Below are 18298 nucleotides of genomic sequence, written 5' to 3'. Positions count from 1 at the left end.
CTCCCTATTAGTGAACTTTTTACATAAATGGAAGCACGACACCTCAGTTTTACTAGCATTTGGCTGGAGGTGCCATCTTTGGAAGTATCTTCTTAGTTTCAAACTATTTTATGAATTAAAAAGGGCCATTTAAAAATCGTTAAACTGAACTGGTTTTCAGCAGAATAAGAAATTAGGGTTAGTGAAGAACATATTAAAACATTACATTTTTTTGGCTTTTTTTTTAATAGCTGTCTAAATTTTATTTTTCTGAAAATTTCCTAAAGAAAGCTATCATTTTCTGTTTTTTCTACAATAATATAAAACAAATTGGAAAACAACACACAAGAGTTATTTTACACATTTTATGCAGAAAATATTAATAATTCTAATGGTATAATTAAATTTTTTCTATTAAATATTAACATAGTAAAGTCACTCGTCAAGTTATACATGGCACTTAGTATAACAATGAAAGTAAATAGGTTATACAGAAATCCAAATTTTCAAATAGGATTAATAAATACTCGTTTATTTATTATACTTATTTCACAAGCATAATATGAATTTAAGTAAATTTAGGAAGTGCATCTGTTTTAATAAAAATGAAAGAACTAAGTTATATAAAAAAAAAAAAAAACTAAAAATAACTTATATATTTTTATTTTCATAAGCTTTAAATATGTTAATTTAAAAATGCATCTTAGTTAAAAAGGCAAATAAACAATAACAGAAATAGACTGATATAAAACATTATGTTGAACACAAAAATCTTAAAAAGTTATTTAAAAATTTTTCAGTTTTAGAAAATTGCAATTTCAGTAAAGATAAATTTATGTTATAAGTTTTGTTAATAATTTATTTTAAAAAAATACATAAATATACAACAATAAATATAGTGTAAGTAGTAATGTCTGTTTTCACTGGCGATAATTAAATTGTTAAAATTAAATTTTTCAAATAAAAAGTTATGTGGTCTCCTGTGATGATTCTTTACGCTGTTGAACCATTTCTCTCAGATTATTTTCACTGTCTTTCAAACTGCGTTCAAGGTATCCTTTATTACCCTGTAAAAAAAGAAAAAACCACTAAAGGTGACAGATTCCACTCAGAGTGATTAATATACTACACAAATAATGAATACAATTAAAAATGTTATTATTTAATTTCCCTAACTTTTTAATATGTGATATCTTTGTTCAGTAAAGCGGCGTCCTGATGAGTGAAGACATGTTTTCAGTTCTCAGCAAATTACTGACATTGTAAAATGGATGAAAAAAACAAAATGAGTTTATCAAATTTTGTTTGAAAACTGAGAAATCAGCTTTGATGTCTTATGAATGAATTCTTAAAAACGGTTTCTGGAAATAAAATATCTGAGCCAGTCAAATGTTTTTATCTGGTTCAACAGATGGCCATAAATCATTCGAAACTGACTCAAGTCCGGCCAGCCTTTCTCCTCAAACACCAAAAAAAATATTGTGAAAGTTCATATTTAATGTGCTCTGACCATAGACTTACAATTAGGGAGATGGTTGATAAGCTGAATTTAAGTTTCTACGCATTTCAATCAATTTTAACATGTGTTGACTGTTTGCGAAATTCATTATGAGATTATTATGAGACTAGCAGAAACAACACCAAATTAATGTGTCCAAAGAACTGATTAATCAGGCTAAAACTTACCCAGATTTGTTAAATAGAGTAATTATAGGTGACAAATGGGTTTATGGGTATGACCCAGAATCAAAGGCACAATCATGCAGTCGAAGGGTCCAACTTTGCCACGACTGAAAAAAGCAAAACAGATTCTGTCAAATATGAAGACAGTGTTGATGGTTTTCCACAATTCTACGATTATCATAATCACAATTTGCTCTTATGGAGCAGACAGTCAACCAGGAATATTATAAAAGTTTTCTTCAGCGTTTGTGTGAAAATGTGCGGAAGAAAAGGCCTGCACTCTGGCGAGACATGAATTGGGTTCTCCACCACAACTCACTGGCTCATCATGCATTCTCAATTGCAGAATTATTGGCCAAATCCCAAACTCCTGTGCTTCCACAAATCCCCTTTACCCCTGATTTAGCTCCTGCCGACTTGTATCTGTTTCCTAAATTGAGATTTCTACTGAAAGGGAACTGATTTGACTCAACTGAAGGCATCCTGGTAAATATGGAGGATTCTTAACAGACTTAAGAAAGAAAATTTCCAGGAATGCTTCCAAACATGAAAGAAACACCTTTGAAGTCTGTGTGTTCAGTCAGAAGGAGACTACTTTGAAGGAAATCAGTTACAATAGCCTGTAAATATTTTGAAATTACATGCCCTATCTTAAAACTTTCCAATTACACCTCATATAATGTGTCTAAAATGCTTTATTAATAATTCTGCTTACCTCTAATGTTTTAATTTTTTCATCGCAAGTTGTAATACGACTGGAAAGATTTTTGCATACCTGAGGAATTTCAGTAAGTACAAACATTCGACCAACACTTTCATATGTCTTTGTATCAGGAGACAATGCCTATAACAAAAAACAAATAGGACACAACTGAGAACATAATTCATTAGAAACAAAATAGAAAAAAATATTTGTAACAAAAGAATGTTACTGAAGATAACAGAAACAGTGACTAAAAACATTAGGGGAAAAAATAACTTAAAAATAAATTTGATTTGGTTCTAATTAAAAACTAACAGATGTAGAAAATATCTTTTTCTTTTCAAATTAACACAATATTAAGGACATAGGTTACTATTTACTATATCACGGAATTAAAGTTTATCATAATCTTTTTTTTTATGGGATTATCTAGATTAAACACGTGAAAGTCTAGATATCCTGTCACAACAAGTAAATCTGAGAAACCTTTTCCTTTTGTTTGTTTCATGTCAAAAAAAATTTGTTTGTACCTTTTACAACATTAAATTGAAAATTAAAACCCCATGAATACTAACATCATCAAATTATTCACAAGACCAATGAGAAAAGGAATTGCATTGTACTTCTTAAAATAGATTCCATTAAGCACTTTGCCATATAATAAAAAAATAAGCAATTTATTTTCACAAAGAATATGGCTATACCTTTTTAATATTGGTAGTTAATAAAAATTTAATATTTACGTCAAAACATTTTATGCATTGTCAACTATAATTTATATATGCAATTAACCTAGACACTGGTTTATTACTTGGACCTGAGCCAAGACAGATTTGGAGTTAGGATTGATATAGATCAATTTATATTTTACTTTTGTAGCACAGATTACAACTGCTTTTTAACCTTTTTATGATCAATATTTTTCAACCTAATATAATCAAATTATTAAATTACCAAACACTGGCTGAGAATTCTTTAAGTAGAAAGCTTCAGGGCACTAGATAAACTTAACTCTTTATCTTTTAAAGTGGCATAGAATGCTATAGTTGCTAGCTTCTCGAATTGTCAACTAAAAGCACAGCATAGTACTCAAGACTGTACAATTTCATTTAAAATGTTGTACAGGAACTGGGTTTTTTGTTTAATATGGCTTTTATCATTATTACTTAAACTTACTTCGCATTCTTCGACTCCCAGCAGTCTACTCATTATTCCAAGTGTTGAGAACCTAAGCAGTAATGGATGCAACAGATCTTAACGTGATATAGTATTTATTAATCTTGGTACGATGTTAACCGTAAATAGAGCTCTGAACGTTACAGTCATTATAACACACATTATAAAATATGAATAGGATGTCATAGGTTATTAAAGAAATAATACCGAATACAATATACAACTAAATGTCGTACCTTTATTTCCCTAGTAGTGAGTTCAGCATGCTGACGAGATCTTTTAAGTCCTTCAATTTGAATGTCGGCAAGCTTTAGTTTTTGTGTGGTTTCGATCAATTTCAGCTGTAATTCGGCAAATGCCTACAACAATACAGATAAATATAAGAGAATACTCAAATGTAACCAAATTAAAGTATACAGAAAACAATAGAAATGAACGAAGAGGTTAGTAAAACTAATTAAACATAGAGAAACATATCAGACTAACCTTCTTTAATTCCATATCTACTGGCTTAGTAGACATTTTTAATGACAATAAGAATTATACTAAGAACTAAACTGTTGAGGTTAGTTCGGCTACTATACCGATGTCGCCAATTTTAAAGACAGCCCCTAATGAGTGTAAGACTACGTGATCCATTTTCAATCCCATAGGAAATATTCTCATGCGTATCGAAAAAAAAATGTGCAAGATGCATGTACCATCTGATAGAAAGGTATTTTCCACCATTATATATAAATAATAATAATTATTATTTGATTTCATGGATGTTAATATCAATATTATTTTTGACTCAAAGTTTTTCGCATCGTAAATTGAGAATCAGAATTGGCGTATGAGTAGCTTAATTTACTTTTAAATAATTTACAAGCTGTAACACGATATATTTTTTTATACTGAATGATTTCTAAAGCCTAAGCTTAACAATTATAATTTATTTTCTCATGAATTTCCCGATCTTTTGATGCAAGAAATAAGTCCTTATAAGGGTTTGCATAAAAGTAATTACTGGGACAATATTAAAGTTGTACGATTGTCATGATAAATTATATAAACATCTGTAAAAAAGAAATGTAAATGGAATACTTACTTTATAAATAACTTAAATAGACTTAAAACTTATTATTTATATTTTAGGCAACAATATTCATGTAATTTATAGCATTTAAAAGTATTAGTTATTTAAGAATGCTGTCAAAAGATAGCTAGATCATACACAAGAGCCTTCAATCATAAACCACACACATAAATCTTTGCTCAGTTTTTAAGCAACAGCAATCAAGGTTATAAATTTAAAGATTACACTTATAACATTTGCCAATGATGTAGATAGTTTATAATATGGCAGTGCTTTTTGAAGGTCAAATTTAAAAACAAAATTTTTATCATACCTTTCTTTATCAATTTCTACGTCAGTAAGATGGAGACTTTTTTGTTCTCTATTATTTTCTTTTCGTCTTCATTTTTAAGATAACTCTAGCATTCTTTGATAATTATCACAAACCTGGCAAATATCTTTGGCAGGAGGATTGAAGTGGAGATTGAATTTCATAGAAAACACATGATAATATGCTTTTACCTTCACAGGAATTGCATTTTCACCTTTACATTTCCTTTGTATAAATTATACATCTTTTTGATTGTTAACGCTGGATTTAAATATTTACAGTTAGGATTGTGAACCCTTGTATAGTGGCAAGCTGGAAAGAATTGGAACTACACCAGAATTATCTATTTTGTTGACAGGAACACATTTCCCTTGACAATCAACAACAGTGGAAATGTTACATTTTGAACAAACATTGCAAAATCTGTCACTAACTAGGGATGTATCTCTGAAGTATTTGTTATACAATTTTTCATTATCAATGACAAATAAAAAAAAATAAAATTTATTTAGTTCTAGCAGGCTCTGTTCCCAATGCTGGACATCGCCTGATTATATTTTTAGTTTGACATAATCCTCATAAAAATATATTCTGTTCAGCAAAATCAAAAAGCTTGTAAAACTTAGTAAATTATTTTTCCCTTGTTTGACTGAAATTCAAACAACAATTGAATTTGAATTCAATTTTTATTTACAGTTGCAGGATATAACTTTACTTTTACCTCTATGAAAGTTTTCTGAACAACTTACTTGGTTGTTATTTTCCTTTTTTTCATTCAAAATGGTTTCTAGCCATTTTCTCCCTCTAATGTGTTGTTGATTCTTTTCAAGCAATAAACTGATAGATAGCTTAGCAACATCATTTTGATACTCAGGTCCACTACCTGAAGTTGTCACTACTGGTAACAGCAGCTACTTCAACTTTTTCAGATAACTCTCCACCTGATATTATAAAATAAGGTTCTTGATCAATCAAGTACTGTTATCATTTATTCACTCAGTTGTTCTAAATATTATTATTAATAAAATGTGCTAAGTAACTATTTACTTTATAAAGCTTACAAAACTTAAACTTTTCTAACCAGTTAGTCATAAACACTTTTTAACACCTTGAAAAGGTTACTTGCTTGTAGCAAGTAACAATCAGTAACAGTCAGCAACGAAACAAGATGCAAGTGAATGAGTCTTACCAGCAATGATGTTTATAAATAATTATATAGAAATATTTAAAATAACGAAGTTAATATTTTAAAAACAAAAATAATGTTTTCATCATTAAAATAAATCATTGTTTTACTGCCTTTAATTATAGAAAAAACTTCATCTGTTTACATTTTGTTTGGAGTTAATCAGAATGATGAATGAAAACTTTCATAATACAAGTATGTTAAGATGAAAAGAAACTACTGAGTCTTTGACTAAGTCTTTTCACTTTTTTACATCAGTCTCTAAAATGAAATCTTTTGCTTCTTAAATTGTTTTGAACAATTCCTCAAGCTTTTTGACTGTAATTTTTTTGGATGTGTTTTGTGTCTTCTGCTTTCTTTCATCTTCTTCCTCATGTGCCTGTTGATGCTCAGTTTCAAGATCATCATTGCTAAGTTCTGTTGAATGCAGTTTCTATAATTCTTTAATGTTTTACAAATTTACTTCTTCAAAACCAAGGTCTCTTCCTAATATAGCAGTTTCATCAATGACTTCACTGATTGGAATACTGAAACCACCAGCCATTGGTGCTTTCAGGCAAAAGATTCTGCCAGACTGCTCTCATGTAGCTGTCTGTTACTTCTTCCCAAGACTCGTGATGTTTTTTAACTGCTCGTTTAATATAAAATTTTTTCCAAAATTCTTCTAGAGTGATTGAACTATCTCCATTTATCATTTTAACTGCTTGGACGAGAGTTCTTCAAATATAATATGCTTTGAATGTAGATAATACCTTGGTTCACTGGTTGCAGTAAAGCAGTTGTAGTGGTAGAAATATAATTTTTACATTACTATTTAAATCATTAAGTGAAGTAGGATGCCCAGGGGCATTATGTAGAATCAAAAGAACTTTAAAGTCTAAATTACTTTCCTTGGAATATTTCTCAACTGTGGGACAAAATGCATATTGAACCATTCTTCAAACAATTGCTTTGTTAACCAAGCTTTTTTATTTGATTTTCAGATTACTGAAAGGGATTGCTTGTTACAGCCTTAAAATCCCCATGGGTTCATTGTACAATAAGTTAGCATCTTTTTAATTTGAAGTCATCTTCAGTATTACCTCCGAGTAGAATGTTAATCAGCACTCCTCTGCTTCCCCTGTAAGTTTAACATTTTTTAAGCTTGATCAAGCTTTAAAATTTTCTAACCAGCCCTTACTTGCTTTAAGTGTTGCAGTATCCCCTTGATATTTATTTTCTTTAAGTGAAGAAAAAACACTCAAAGTTTTGATCTTGATATTCTTTTCATCAACAGGAATGAGTGTTTGATTATAATCTTCTAGCTGGGGGTGAAGTTGATCGCCTGCTTGTGGTGCCTCCTGCATAAGAGCTCTGACAATGGCCTCTGCATTATTTATTGGAATGTAGGAGGAGGCCTGAATGACAGCAAATTTTTAAAATTCAAAGGAAACGTTTCCCAGGCAGATGTGGATGTATATTTTATTGCTGAAGCAGGGGTTGCTACAGAAACCCCGGAATATTACCAGACTAACAGTTATGCTGTGACTACACTTAAAAGATTCTGCCAAATAGTATCAGGAATTATCGTAGGAGTATGGAGCAGTCTGTTTGCAAAATGCAGTATGATGCACGAGATGGAGGAAAATGACACACTAGAGCTAGTCATGGTGGACATATGGAAAAATCGGCAACACTTCACAGTTTTTAGCTTGTACAACCCTCCAGGAAATTGTCCTTACTATGAATCCCTGGAGAGAAACATTCAACCAAATACCGTTCTTGTTGGAGACTTTAACAGCTGTCTCCAAGGTGGGGTTACTCAAGACTGATGCCGTCTGGAAAGTACCTTTAGGAGATGATTGATAATAACTTTCTGGGAGTTGTGGATACACCTCCTACCTTCCTCTCATATTCAAGACAACTATCATGACCTTCTTTTCTTTCTTTTCCTGTTTAGCCTCCAGTAACTACCGTTTAGATAATATTCAGAGGATGAATGAGGATGATATGTATGAGTGTGAATGAAGTGTAGTCTTGTACATTCTCAGTTCGACCATACCTGAGATGTGTGGTTAATTGGAACCCAACCACCAAAGAACACTGGTATCCACGATCTAGTATTCAAATCCGTGTAAAAATAGCTGGCTTTACTAGGACTTGAACGCTGGAACTCTTGACTTCCAAATCAGCTGAACTATCATGACCTGATTTAGTTGTTGTCCACCCATACTTATCTGAAAAGATCAATGCCCTCTTGCTCAACGATGCCGGTGGTTGTGGTTACAGAGCGCTTCTAGTCACGTTGGCCATGATAAAAGTGCCATACAATGAAAACTGAGTTCATGTTAGAACTTTGAAAAGGCAGACTGGAGTGAATATAAAAGCTTACTGACTCTGTTCTTCAGGATTCTGTGATAACCATTGCAGTCTCTCCTGAAATAACCATTGTGGCTTTAAACTCAGCCATCCTTTTGGTGTGCTGGTGAGTGTATACTCCGGGGTCTAAAAAAGAAATTCAAACCTTTTTGGACTTAAGAGCTTACTGATCTCAAGAAAACAGGAGACAAAAGCTGTCATAAAGAGGAAAGAACAAAGACTAGTGAAGACCTTATAACCCTTAGAAGTGACCAAGCAAGAATACAGAAAGAAATAATAAGCACCAAGCGGTCTGCTTTTAGGAGCTTCTTATCCACACTAGACTATCAAAAAGACAGAATAAAAGTGCATCGATACATGTCATGTCTAAATAATGTTAATATTCAGAAAGTACAACCATTAAAATGTGGTATGAAATCCCACAGTGATCCCAGAGATGTTGCTAATGCTTTAGGAAGGCAGTATGTCAATATTAGCCATATAAAAGGAGACAAATTTGTAGCAAAATCACTTCTGAAGCATCTAAAGAGTTTATGTCATGATAAGAAAACCATGGAACGTTTTGAAGCTGATTTTACTATCTAGGAATTGGACAATGCTTTGTCTGTAACCAAGCCAAACAAAGCAGTGGAATCTGACAAAGTATTCCCAGAACTATTAGTCCATCTTGGGGAAAAAGCTAGGGAAACCCTACTTGTCACTATAAACTTGACATGACATGACATATTCTGCAGCAATGGTGAAGGGCAGAAATTTTTCCCGTATTAAAAAATGGTAGACACCAATCTAGCTGAAAGCTACTGGCCTATATCCCTAACAAGCTCTTGTTGTAAAAGGGAAGAGAAGATGGTTATCAGTCATCTAAACTAGTTTATCGAAACACATGGAAAATCATAGACAATGCTCAATCAGGTTTCCACAGACATCGAAACACTATGGATCATATTGTTTACTTTACACAACAAGTTAAAGATGGATATCTCAGAAAGATGTCTAAACTAGAGGTTTTAGTTGACCTAAAAGCAGCCAGCATATGATACTGTCTGGTGACTCATGCTCAATCACAAGTTATGTACACTTATTCAAATGGATCAAGTCTTTTCTTTGCCAAAAATTAATCACATTGCACCACAACCACAGTACTTCCAAGTTCCACCTTCAAATGGAAGGCCTGGGACAGGGTACTGTTCTGAGTTGTACACTATTCAACATTATGATCAATGACATCTTAGATCCAATCAGAGAAGTACAACGAGTCAAAGCCCTCCTGTACACATATGAACACCTCATCTGGGCTAGCAGTATTGTAAATGCATTGGAAGAATGCCTCAATAAGGCATTGCTAAATCTTGAAATCTGGGCAACATGCAACGCTGTGACTGTTAATACCACAAAAACTACATTCCATCTGTTCATGCTTTCCACAAAAGCAACGGTAATAAGTCTCTCCTACAAAGGTCAAACACTGGAAGAGAGCACTGTTTCTAAATACTTGGGACTTACCCTGGACCGATGACACCTGGAAACCACATGTTGAACAATGCGTGGGAATAGCAATGAAAAGTACTCATCTATTAAAAAGGCTCATTGCTAAAAAATGGGGAGCTAACCAGGAAGTGTTAATGACAATATATAAAACAAATATTAGACCAGTCCTGGAATACAGAAGCGAAGTGACAGTCACCGCTGGTTTTAAAACTGCATATAAGATGAACCTTGTCTAGAACACTGCTCTGAAACTAATAACTGATGCTGCTAAATCCACCTCGGTGGCAGCTATTGAGGCTCAAACACAAATGGAGCCTCTTCATGTCCATCATGAAAGAAGTGCAGTGTACTTCTGGGAACATTCAAGAAGAGTGTATAAGCAACAGTGGGACAGTTACCAGCAACTAACAAGCAGGCTCAAAACCCAAATTGCACCACTCATTGCATATAAGAACCTAAATGAGAAGTATGGCCTGACACCTGTAGATGTAACACCACTTAAAATCTATCAAGATTCTTTCAACCATCTGCCACAAGCCAAATATAACTTAAAATATCATCAACTGTGAAAACACGCCTCTTATAAAGCAGAATTGAAACAGGCTACACTCCAAACCATTCATGAAGATAATCCAGAACAGGAATGGTTACATATTTATACAGACAGATCATCAATACCAGGAACAGGAGAAACAGGAGCCCGCATACTTCTGCTACCACTTCCAGAGGCATCTTGCAATTGGCGCTCGCAAAGCAATTATGACAGAGAGATTGTTGCAATTCAAGCAGCTGCCACCCGACTTGAAATCCTTTCCACACAGGAGGCAATTTTCTTGTTAATTTGCAAGCAGCCATAACGGAACTTGTCATGCAATACTATAACTGACTGCACAAGAACTTTGGAGTAGAGAAGACTTTAAACAAACTGGGACGTCAAGGCTGGGAGTTGAAATTCCAGTGGGTTCCCAGCCATGCTAACATATATGGCAATGAAATGGCTGATAAATTTGCAAAGATGGGAATCTCTCTTTCCAGCTCTCCTTCTCTTGACTCAGCCAAAGCACAAATAAACTCTGCAGGCAATAAATGGATTGGCAAAACCGCGAAGAATCACCGGCGGGCAAGAAGTGGGAGAACCTTGTCACACATGGTCATATAAGCTATAGCCTCCCTCGAGCAGTCACAATTGCTGCATTTAGATTAAAAACTGGACAAGACTATCTGGTCTCACAACTACATCCCATATGAGTTCTGAACTCTACAACATGCCAATTTTGCAACCACGAAACTATGGATGCAGACCATCTAAGTATATGCAGAGCTCTGGACCACTCACAGAAAGATGATGAAGGCCACGTTTACATAGAAGCCCGTCTGTACTGGTCAGCACATCACAAGATGGCTTAACAGCCAAGAGTGGGCATTGGCTGGTCAGTAACTAAGTACAATCTTCTAACCAAATAAATATCAAATCTTCTATTACAATCATTAATGGACTTCTATTTCCAGTGTATTGCATACCTGCAGAAGTAAGAGTGAATATGTCCTTAGAAATCGAGTACTGGAGAGAAAATGAAGGCAATGCTGGCTATATGTAGAGTAAAAAAAAAAAATAATACTGTAAATAAAAAAATAGTTATGAAATTTAAAAGAAGAATGTCAAAAAAAATTTTTATAATAATAATAATAATAGTAATAAATATATTGTTTTTAAACTAGTAATAAATACACAAGCTGTGTCTAATTTTAAATGAAAATAAAATTATTGCTAATTATGTAACAATAAAAAATAGAGTCTCTCTTCCACTGATTATTATTATTTATAGACATCATTATTATTATTTTTTTTGTTAATGACATATTGCAGATACAGTAATAAATTATTATCTACTGTATTGAGTTGTGTCTTCTTTTTTTATTGTTAAAATTATTACCTTAACTTTTTTCTTTATTTAAAATGTTGTTTTCAATAATGCATTTAATATTTTCATAGAGTATAATTTAACTTGATTTAAAATAATAAGAAATTACTAAATTATGTGAAATCCTACATTTTCATTATTTTTTTTATTTTTTAAACTTGTTAGCTTTTGAAGTGACACCAGCTTCCCGACATTTAATTAAAAAACAAAAAACTATACATTTAGAAAAAAAAAAAAAATTAAAAATTGACTATGCTCAATAGAAGAGATTACTATTAGAGATTTCCTTGAAACTACAGTTTTTCATCTTATAAGAGGCCTCATCACTCAGTAGTTTATATTAAATGTACATTTTTGATAAAATCCATATATTGGTGTGAGATGGGTAAAATAATGTCAAAGATGTTTGTACAGCTGGGGCTGAAGTGAGGAGGACTGTTTATTGCCTGCACATTTGAATATTGGCAGTCTGTATCAAGCATTGAACAAGGTTGTGTAATCTTGTGTTCTTATTTGTTAAAATGCGGTTAACTGTTGAAGAACATGTAGTTCTTCAACAGAACATGTAAGTTCTAATGATGCAGGTCATACTGGACATTAAAGTGGTAGTTACAAGACCTCTTCATAAATCTCTAATCTCTAACCATTAATTCAGGCTAGAAGTGGGTTAAGTTATTAGTTTAGTAAACTGAAAACAGAAAAATGTATAGAAAATGCTTCTGTGCCATTACTTTTATTGATAATAAGACAATAAACTTGTAAACCTTGGTGTGATTTTTTCATGCATGAAACAGTCATTATTTTCATTTCAGTTTATTTATTTACTCTACAGCTTTCATTGGTAGTGTTCTTTACTATGGAAGTAATGTCTTGTTGCAGTGATCTAGCGTGGTGGTTGATAGGCAACCACAATGTTTTCATCGATATCAAAATAAACAACCTAAATAACAAAAGTACATTTAATATAACTAATGAAATTATTATTTATTAACAAAAACAGTTAAAAAAAAAACAAACAGGAGAGCTTGTGTTGTGCACCTTTAATAAAAATGTTATTTTCATCTTCTTAGACTTAGATCTAATGCCTTTGATCTAAAACTGGCCAAGATGTCTGCCAATCATTTTGAGGTAAATTGTTTGTTAAAAAATTATTAGTTTGCTGTAAGTTAAAAATCACACAAAACATTACAGGGTCAGGACATATAGGATTTGGTTCAGTTTGGGTGTTTTCCCAAACCAACCAAAATGTTTGCCAATTTGGTTCTCATAAAATATGCTTTTACATTATTTAGAAATGTCTTTTCATTCTCACTGAGAATGAGATTTGAAATCGCTTTGTTAGTTCTTCCATCTCTGATAATGATTTTGGATTCAGTGGTAGATCTTGACAATGTAGTGTTATGATCAATTTCTGATAGCATCATATAATGTACATTTCAATCAGACATGTTTTTACTGCTGAAAGAGAATATTATAGAATCAGATTCACTGCAAAACATTGTTAGCTGTACCTTTAATTTATATTTGGTACATAATAATACATTTTATAGGTATTAATATACCTATTCAGAATTCTGTAAATAGGCTACTCAAAAGATAAAAAAGGAATTGTGCCTTGCTGGATCAAAAAAACAAAGATCAGTGTGATCTTGATCAGGGCAGTACATAAAATATGCAATCGTTTATAAAATAAAACATATATAAGATTAAAGACCATATTAATTATTTAAAATACAAATTAATGAAATGATATATCAAGGTAAATACATGAATATATTAAATATAAAAAATAACTACAAAATAATTCACAATTCAGAAGGTGAAAGAAAATTATTTGAGCTCATATTTATGTACATGTACATAAACAGAAAAAGACACAGGGTACAGAAAAGTTAGTTCTTTAATTAGTATTATCTAAAAATTTAATCAACACAGTAATATATAACACATTATAAATATAATATATAATAACACATTTCTGTAAAAATATTTTTTAATTGTACCTGTATCTTAAATAAACTGGTGGAAAGTTTTTTTTAAAATTTTCTGTTTTATTGAAAATGGCAGTGGAAATACAATAAGGCTCTTTCTTGGAAGCCAAAGTAATGTGTTGAGTTACACAAAAACAATTTCGTTGTCTGATTTAGTAGTGATGAAATGATGAATATTATCTTTTATGAATAAGTAAACATTTTTAGCAAAGATTGTTCATTTATAAATATGGATGTCTTAAAAGTAATGCACTGTTTATCAGGATTCAAGAAAATCTATTTTGTACAGCAAGTCAAGTTTGTAGCCCTTAAATATAATGCTCCTACATGTATAATTCAGGCTTGGCAAAGGTCTGGCAGCTTTTGGATTGTTGTCAGGGGATGATCATTGTTGAGGTGTTGAATTTCCTGGGTCATGGCAGCTGCTAAAACAAACTACAAACTGCTAAAACATATTCCTCGAAGTTGCTCTTTCAGCTTTGGAAGGAGCATTAATCCAAATCAATCAGTGCTGTATGTTGGATGACAAGGCATTTCCCAAGCATAATCGATGAAAGTATCAATGACAGAACTCACAATACATGAACATGCATTGTCATACAAAATTTTCTTACCACTGTCTTTTTTTCTTAAGGCAATTCAAATTTTCAATTGCAAAACCTTCCGAATAAAGTTTCTGTTGTAAGTAGCAGTTGTACTAACATTATGTGGCACTCTGGCTATAGCATATAACACCGTCTTTATCTAACAAAATAAAAATCATTATTTTTAAAAGTTGCCTGAAACAATATTTCTTTGGTCACAGAATTTGTTGACTTTTCCAGACTCTGCTTGTGACTAGTTTAGGTTCAAAATAACATATATCTATGTTTCATCAATGGCAATTATTCAATTCAAGAACTTCTCACCTTCCCTTTCATAACCAACACCCCTTCCCCTTGTTTACATGCAGTCTTGAGACACATTGATTTTGCAACTCATTCAGTAGATATGGTACCTATCTCACTGCGACCCTTTTTTGGGCAAGTGTTCCATTAAAATGCAGTGTACTGTAGTTTTTGGTGTTCCACTTTCATTTTTGATATCGCTCACTGTCATGCGACGTCAATCATCTTGGTAACAGCAGCAATGCTTTTGTTGTTGGCAACAGTAGACTGCCGGTCAGAAGCAGTCTGATGTGCTGTACACCACCCTATGGAAAATTTTTCTGCAATCTACAAATAATCACCAAATTATTGGCTAAGTATTTTGCCTCTTAAAGTTTCGATTTTTACGCATGTGTGTTGCTCGAAATTTGTTATGTGACACAAGTTCATTTCTGCCTCGTCTTGACTGTATTGACCTCATTATGGACTTAATAAACCCCAAACATCTTTTATAGTCTGCTTTATGACACTAGGCTACACACGGACGGTTTCCACGAGTAGTTCCGTGTCTTCGTTTAGCGCGTACGTGCAATATAACTACTTTAGGGATAACCCTCATTTAAACAAAGGATAAGTTAAAATTTGAAATTTTTTAAGTATAATATATTTGGTTTATTCTTACGGGTGCCAAATAATGATACATAAAGTTTTCCTTAGAGCATTAATAAAAATTCTCTAAAAAAAATCTTTTGTAAACCTTTAATGGCAGAGAAAAATTGTTTAAAAAATTATTAATAGATAAAGAAGATTCTAAAATTCATTTCACTATTTAGAAAAAAGTATGTACTGTGATTAATTAACCAGAGTTTCTATACTGTTGGCGAGTTTTAGGTCGCAAAGCCTAGTTTTTGTGATCTTTTCAGTATTAGCTTTATTACTCCAGATTTTGTTATTAATTTAATAAGATAAAACGATTGTTAGGTTTAAAATTTATGTTGTTTAATGTGTAACTTCTTTCTGTAATACTGACAACTTATGTATCTCTTGATCGTGAAGTATAATTAATAAATAAATGAATGTTTATCTTCTCTTATTTTTATAGAAACTCATTTGAGTTAGGTACGTTTTTAGAGAAAAGATAGCGTAATATTTTTATTTCTTAAGTATATTTCAATTATATTTTATTAAAAATTACTTAAATGAAACAATCATTTTATTGTCTGCCAGACGTATTAAATTATTATAAAACCCGATTATTTTTAATGAAAAAACAAATGAACCAATCTGTTAAACTCAAACGAATTTGTAGCGACTCACGATCAAACTGGTTGTCGTTCAAATATAGCAGTTCACTTGAAATCTCGATCTTCCCCCTAAGCTAATTATGCCCACTATCGGAAAGTAGATTAGTACGGTCGATTACGAACAGATGGCAGTGTATATAAAGTTTCAAATCCGTTTGCAGTTTATCGCACAACTTACAGTTCAGCGAAGAAAGTCAGCTTTCTTGTTTAGTGTTGTGCGTTCGTTCAGTGATTTCGTTGTTGACATTTATATCTATTGCAGCCAAACCTTGTTTGTTTACTTTTAAGTAAACAGCGGTCACCGTAATGGACACTATTATTTTAAATTACTTTATCAGTGTCTTAACCGCTAGTGTATTTTTGGTGAGTTATCAATTTTTTCAATTATGATTTATTTAATAAATACGAGACCTAATTTAAATTTTAATGTACTCTTTATTAATGACAATTATTTTATGTGTTTAAGAACCGTCGAGTTGTTTTTACGATTTAATATTATTTCTGTCTGCAGTTTTTGCTTATTTTATGCGTCCTGTATGAAATTAATTTTTTATAACTAATCGGTACCTAATTTTTTATCGTTATTTCCAAACTGATGAATATTCGGTTTCAAAATTTTGTTTTGTTTGATATTTCTTGGAAGATTATTTGATTACTATGTAATAATATATTTTGTTATTTTTTTAAAAATATGTTTTATAATTTGTTTATATTTTTGATAAGATATGTTTCTTTTTCTAACAGAAGTAAGTCAGCTAACATGCTATTCTATTTGTTTCGTGCCAGTTAAATTAATGTTTGAGTAAACCACTTGAAAAAAGGTAATCCATTTACCCTATTTAAAAATTTGTTAGTTTGGAATCATGCATTATGAACACAAATTAATCTATGTTTAGGTCTATTCTACTTTTCTAAAACGTACGACTTTTTTATTACATAATCTATGATCATCAACCTAGCCCAGTTTTGGAGATATATAATATTTCCACCAGCTACTTTAAGTAAACTGTCGGTATAGTCAAATAAAAATTTAGATTATGTCAATCTAATAATCCATATCTTATTTTATGCAAAATCTACTGCTCAGTTGCACATCAAACCTTTCATAATTAGGTTAGATGATTTTATTTTTAAATAATCAAAGGTAAGTTTGCGTATAGGTAAGTTAGAATATTCGTAAGTTAGCGTGTTTTAGATCAATTATGAAATTACATTCTGTAATTTTTAATCTTTATTTACACTCTATAAGAAGGTCTGTCCTTAATTCGATTTTTTTTTGTTGGAGAATATAGAGTTGACAAATTTTAATTTTTGACCAAAGAAAAACAAGACAAACCTTTGGCGTAATTCGTACTGTACTTTGATTCGGAAGATTTTTTTATCAGCCAAGTAGGATGAGCTGTGCGGGAAAATAACGATTTATAAAAATGTAATGGGAATTATTTAAAGTATTTAAATAATTCGCGTTAATCACCTGAATAGAATTTCCATTAATGATAACGATAATATTTCCGTGCCCATAATGTGAAATTTCTGGGTGTTTTATTAGCTAATAAATTCTCTTGACACGATCAAATTAATTTCGTTTGCAACAAAATCAAACCATACTGTGTTTTTTTTATAGCGCCTTAATAAACTTTTCATCATTGTTAAATATTTATTATGCTTACGTTCCTATTCCCGTTTAAATTATATCACCTAAAAAGTCTCCCCTAAAAAATCAGAACAGTTTGCAAATTACGAAAATGGGGTGCAGTGTCAGATCGTTGTTTGGCGCCCCAAGTACGAATCAACTTGACCGATATTTAGAAACACAAAAATGTTAACATTTATGAATGCGCAGTCTTTGTTAAAAAGAATTGTGAAATACTTAACAAATCACAATATCCATCTCTATCAAACCAAATAACAGAACCGTTTTCTTGTAATTCAACACAATACTTCGGCTTATAAGAAAGGGATAATATACGTTATTAAATTCCGAATCATTTGAAAAATCTTCCCTCAGTTTATTTAAAATACAATTAAATATTTTTTTTTTTTTTACCGAAACAATATTACTCTGTCGATGAATTATTAGGTAATACTAATTTAAAAGTTATAAAAAAACTAATTTTTATGAAACTCTTTTTAACATAAACATAAAAAAAAGTCTCAAAAATTTTTATGAAGCTTCTGAATTGCCAGTTATTTTGTAGTTTTTTTTTTGTCTTTAATATCCTCAAGTACTACTGAAACGTTTATATTTCTTATC

At 31.6% G+C, this 18298-nt stretch overlaps 2 protein-coding genes across 6 annotated transcripts in view; one reads left to right on the top strand and one right to left on the bottom strand.

Annotated features, from left to right (window-relative positions):
- Positions 1-490: 490 nt before the first annotated feature.
- On the bottom strand, positions 491-4185 carry Pfdn1 (prefoldin subunit 1). The gene is made up of 4 exons (XM_075359733.1): positions 4028-4185; positions 3778-3900; positions 2378-2506; positions 491-1046 (listed from the first exon to the last, which is right to left on the bottom strand). Exons 1-4 carry the CDS (start codon positions 4061-4063, stop codon positions 948-950), a joined length of 387 nt encoding a protein of 128 aa, XP_075215848.1. The 5' UTR covers positions 4064-4185; the 3' UTR covers positions 491-947.
- An 11995-nt stretch (positions 4186-16180) lies between these two features.
- Positions 16181-18298, top strand: part of spz (Spaetzle domain-containing protein) — a 169649-nt gene continuing 167531 nt past the window's right edge. For 3 of the 5 annotated variants that reach the window (XM_075359731.1, XM_075359730.1, XM_075359729.1), the window contains exon 1: positions 16182-16407. In XM_075359731.1, the coding sequence (XP_075215846.1) occupies positions 16351-16407 (57 nt within the window). In that variant the 5' untranslated portion in view covers positions 16182-16350. Of the gene's footprint in view, positions 16408-18298 lie in introns of all 5 variants that reach the window. The other 2 variants (XM_075359728.1, XM_075359732.1) reach the window with 2 other exon arrangements.

Source organism: Lycorma delicatula, chromosome 3 (assembly GCF_047948215.1).
Source record: "Lycorma delicatula isolate Av1 chromosome 3, ASM4794821v1, whole genome shotgun sequence".
Classification (NCBI taxonomy): domain Eukaryota; kingdom Metazoa; phylum Arthropoda; class Insecta; order Hemiptera; family Fulgoridae; genus Lycorma; species Lycorma delicatula.
The sequence above is the reverse complement of the archived record's forward strand: the minus strand, read 5'-3'. Positions and strand labels throughout refer to the sequence as shown.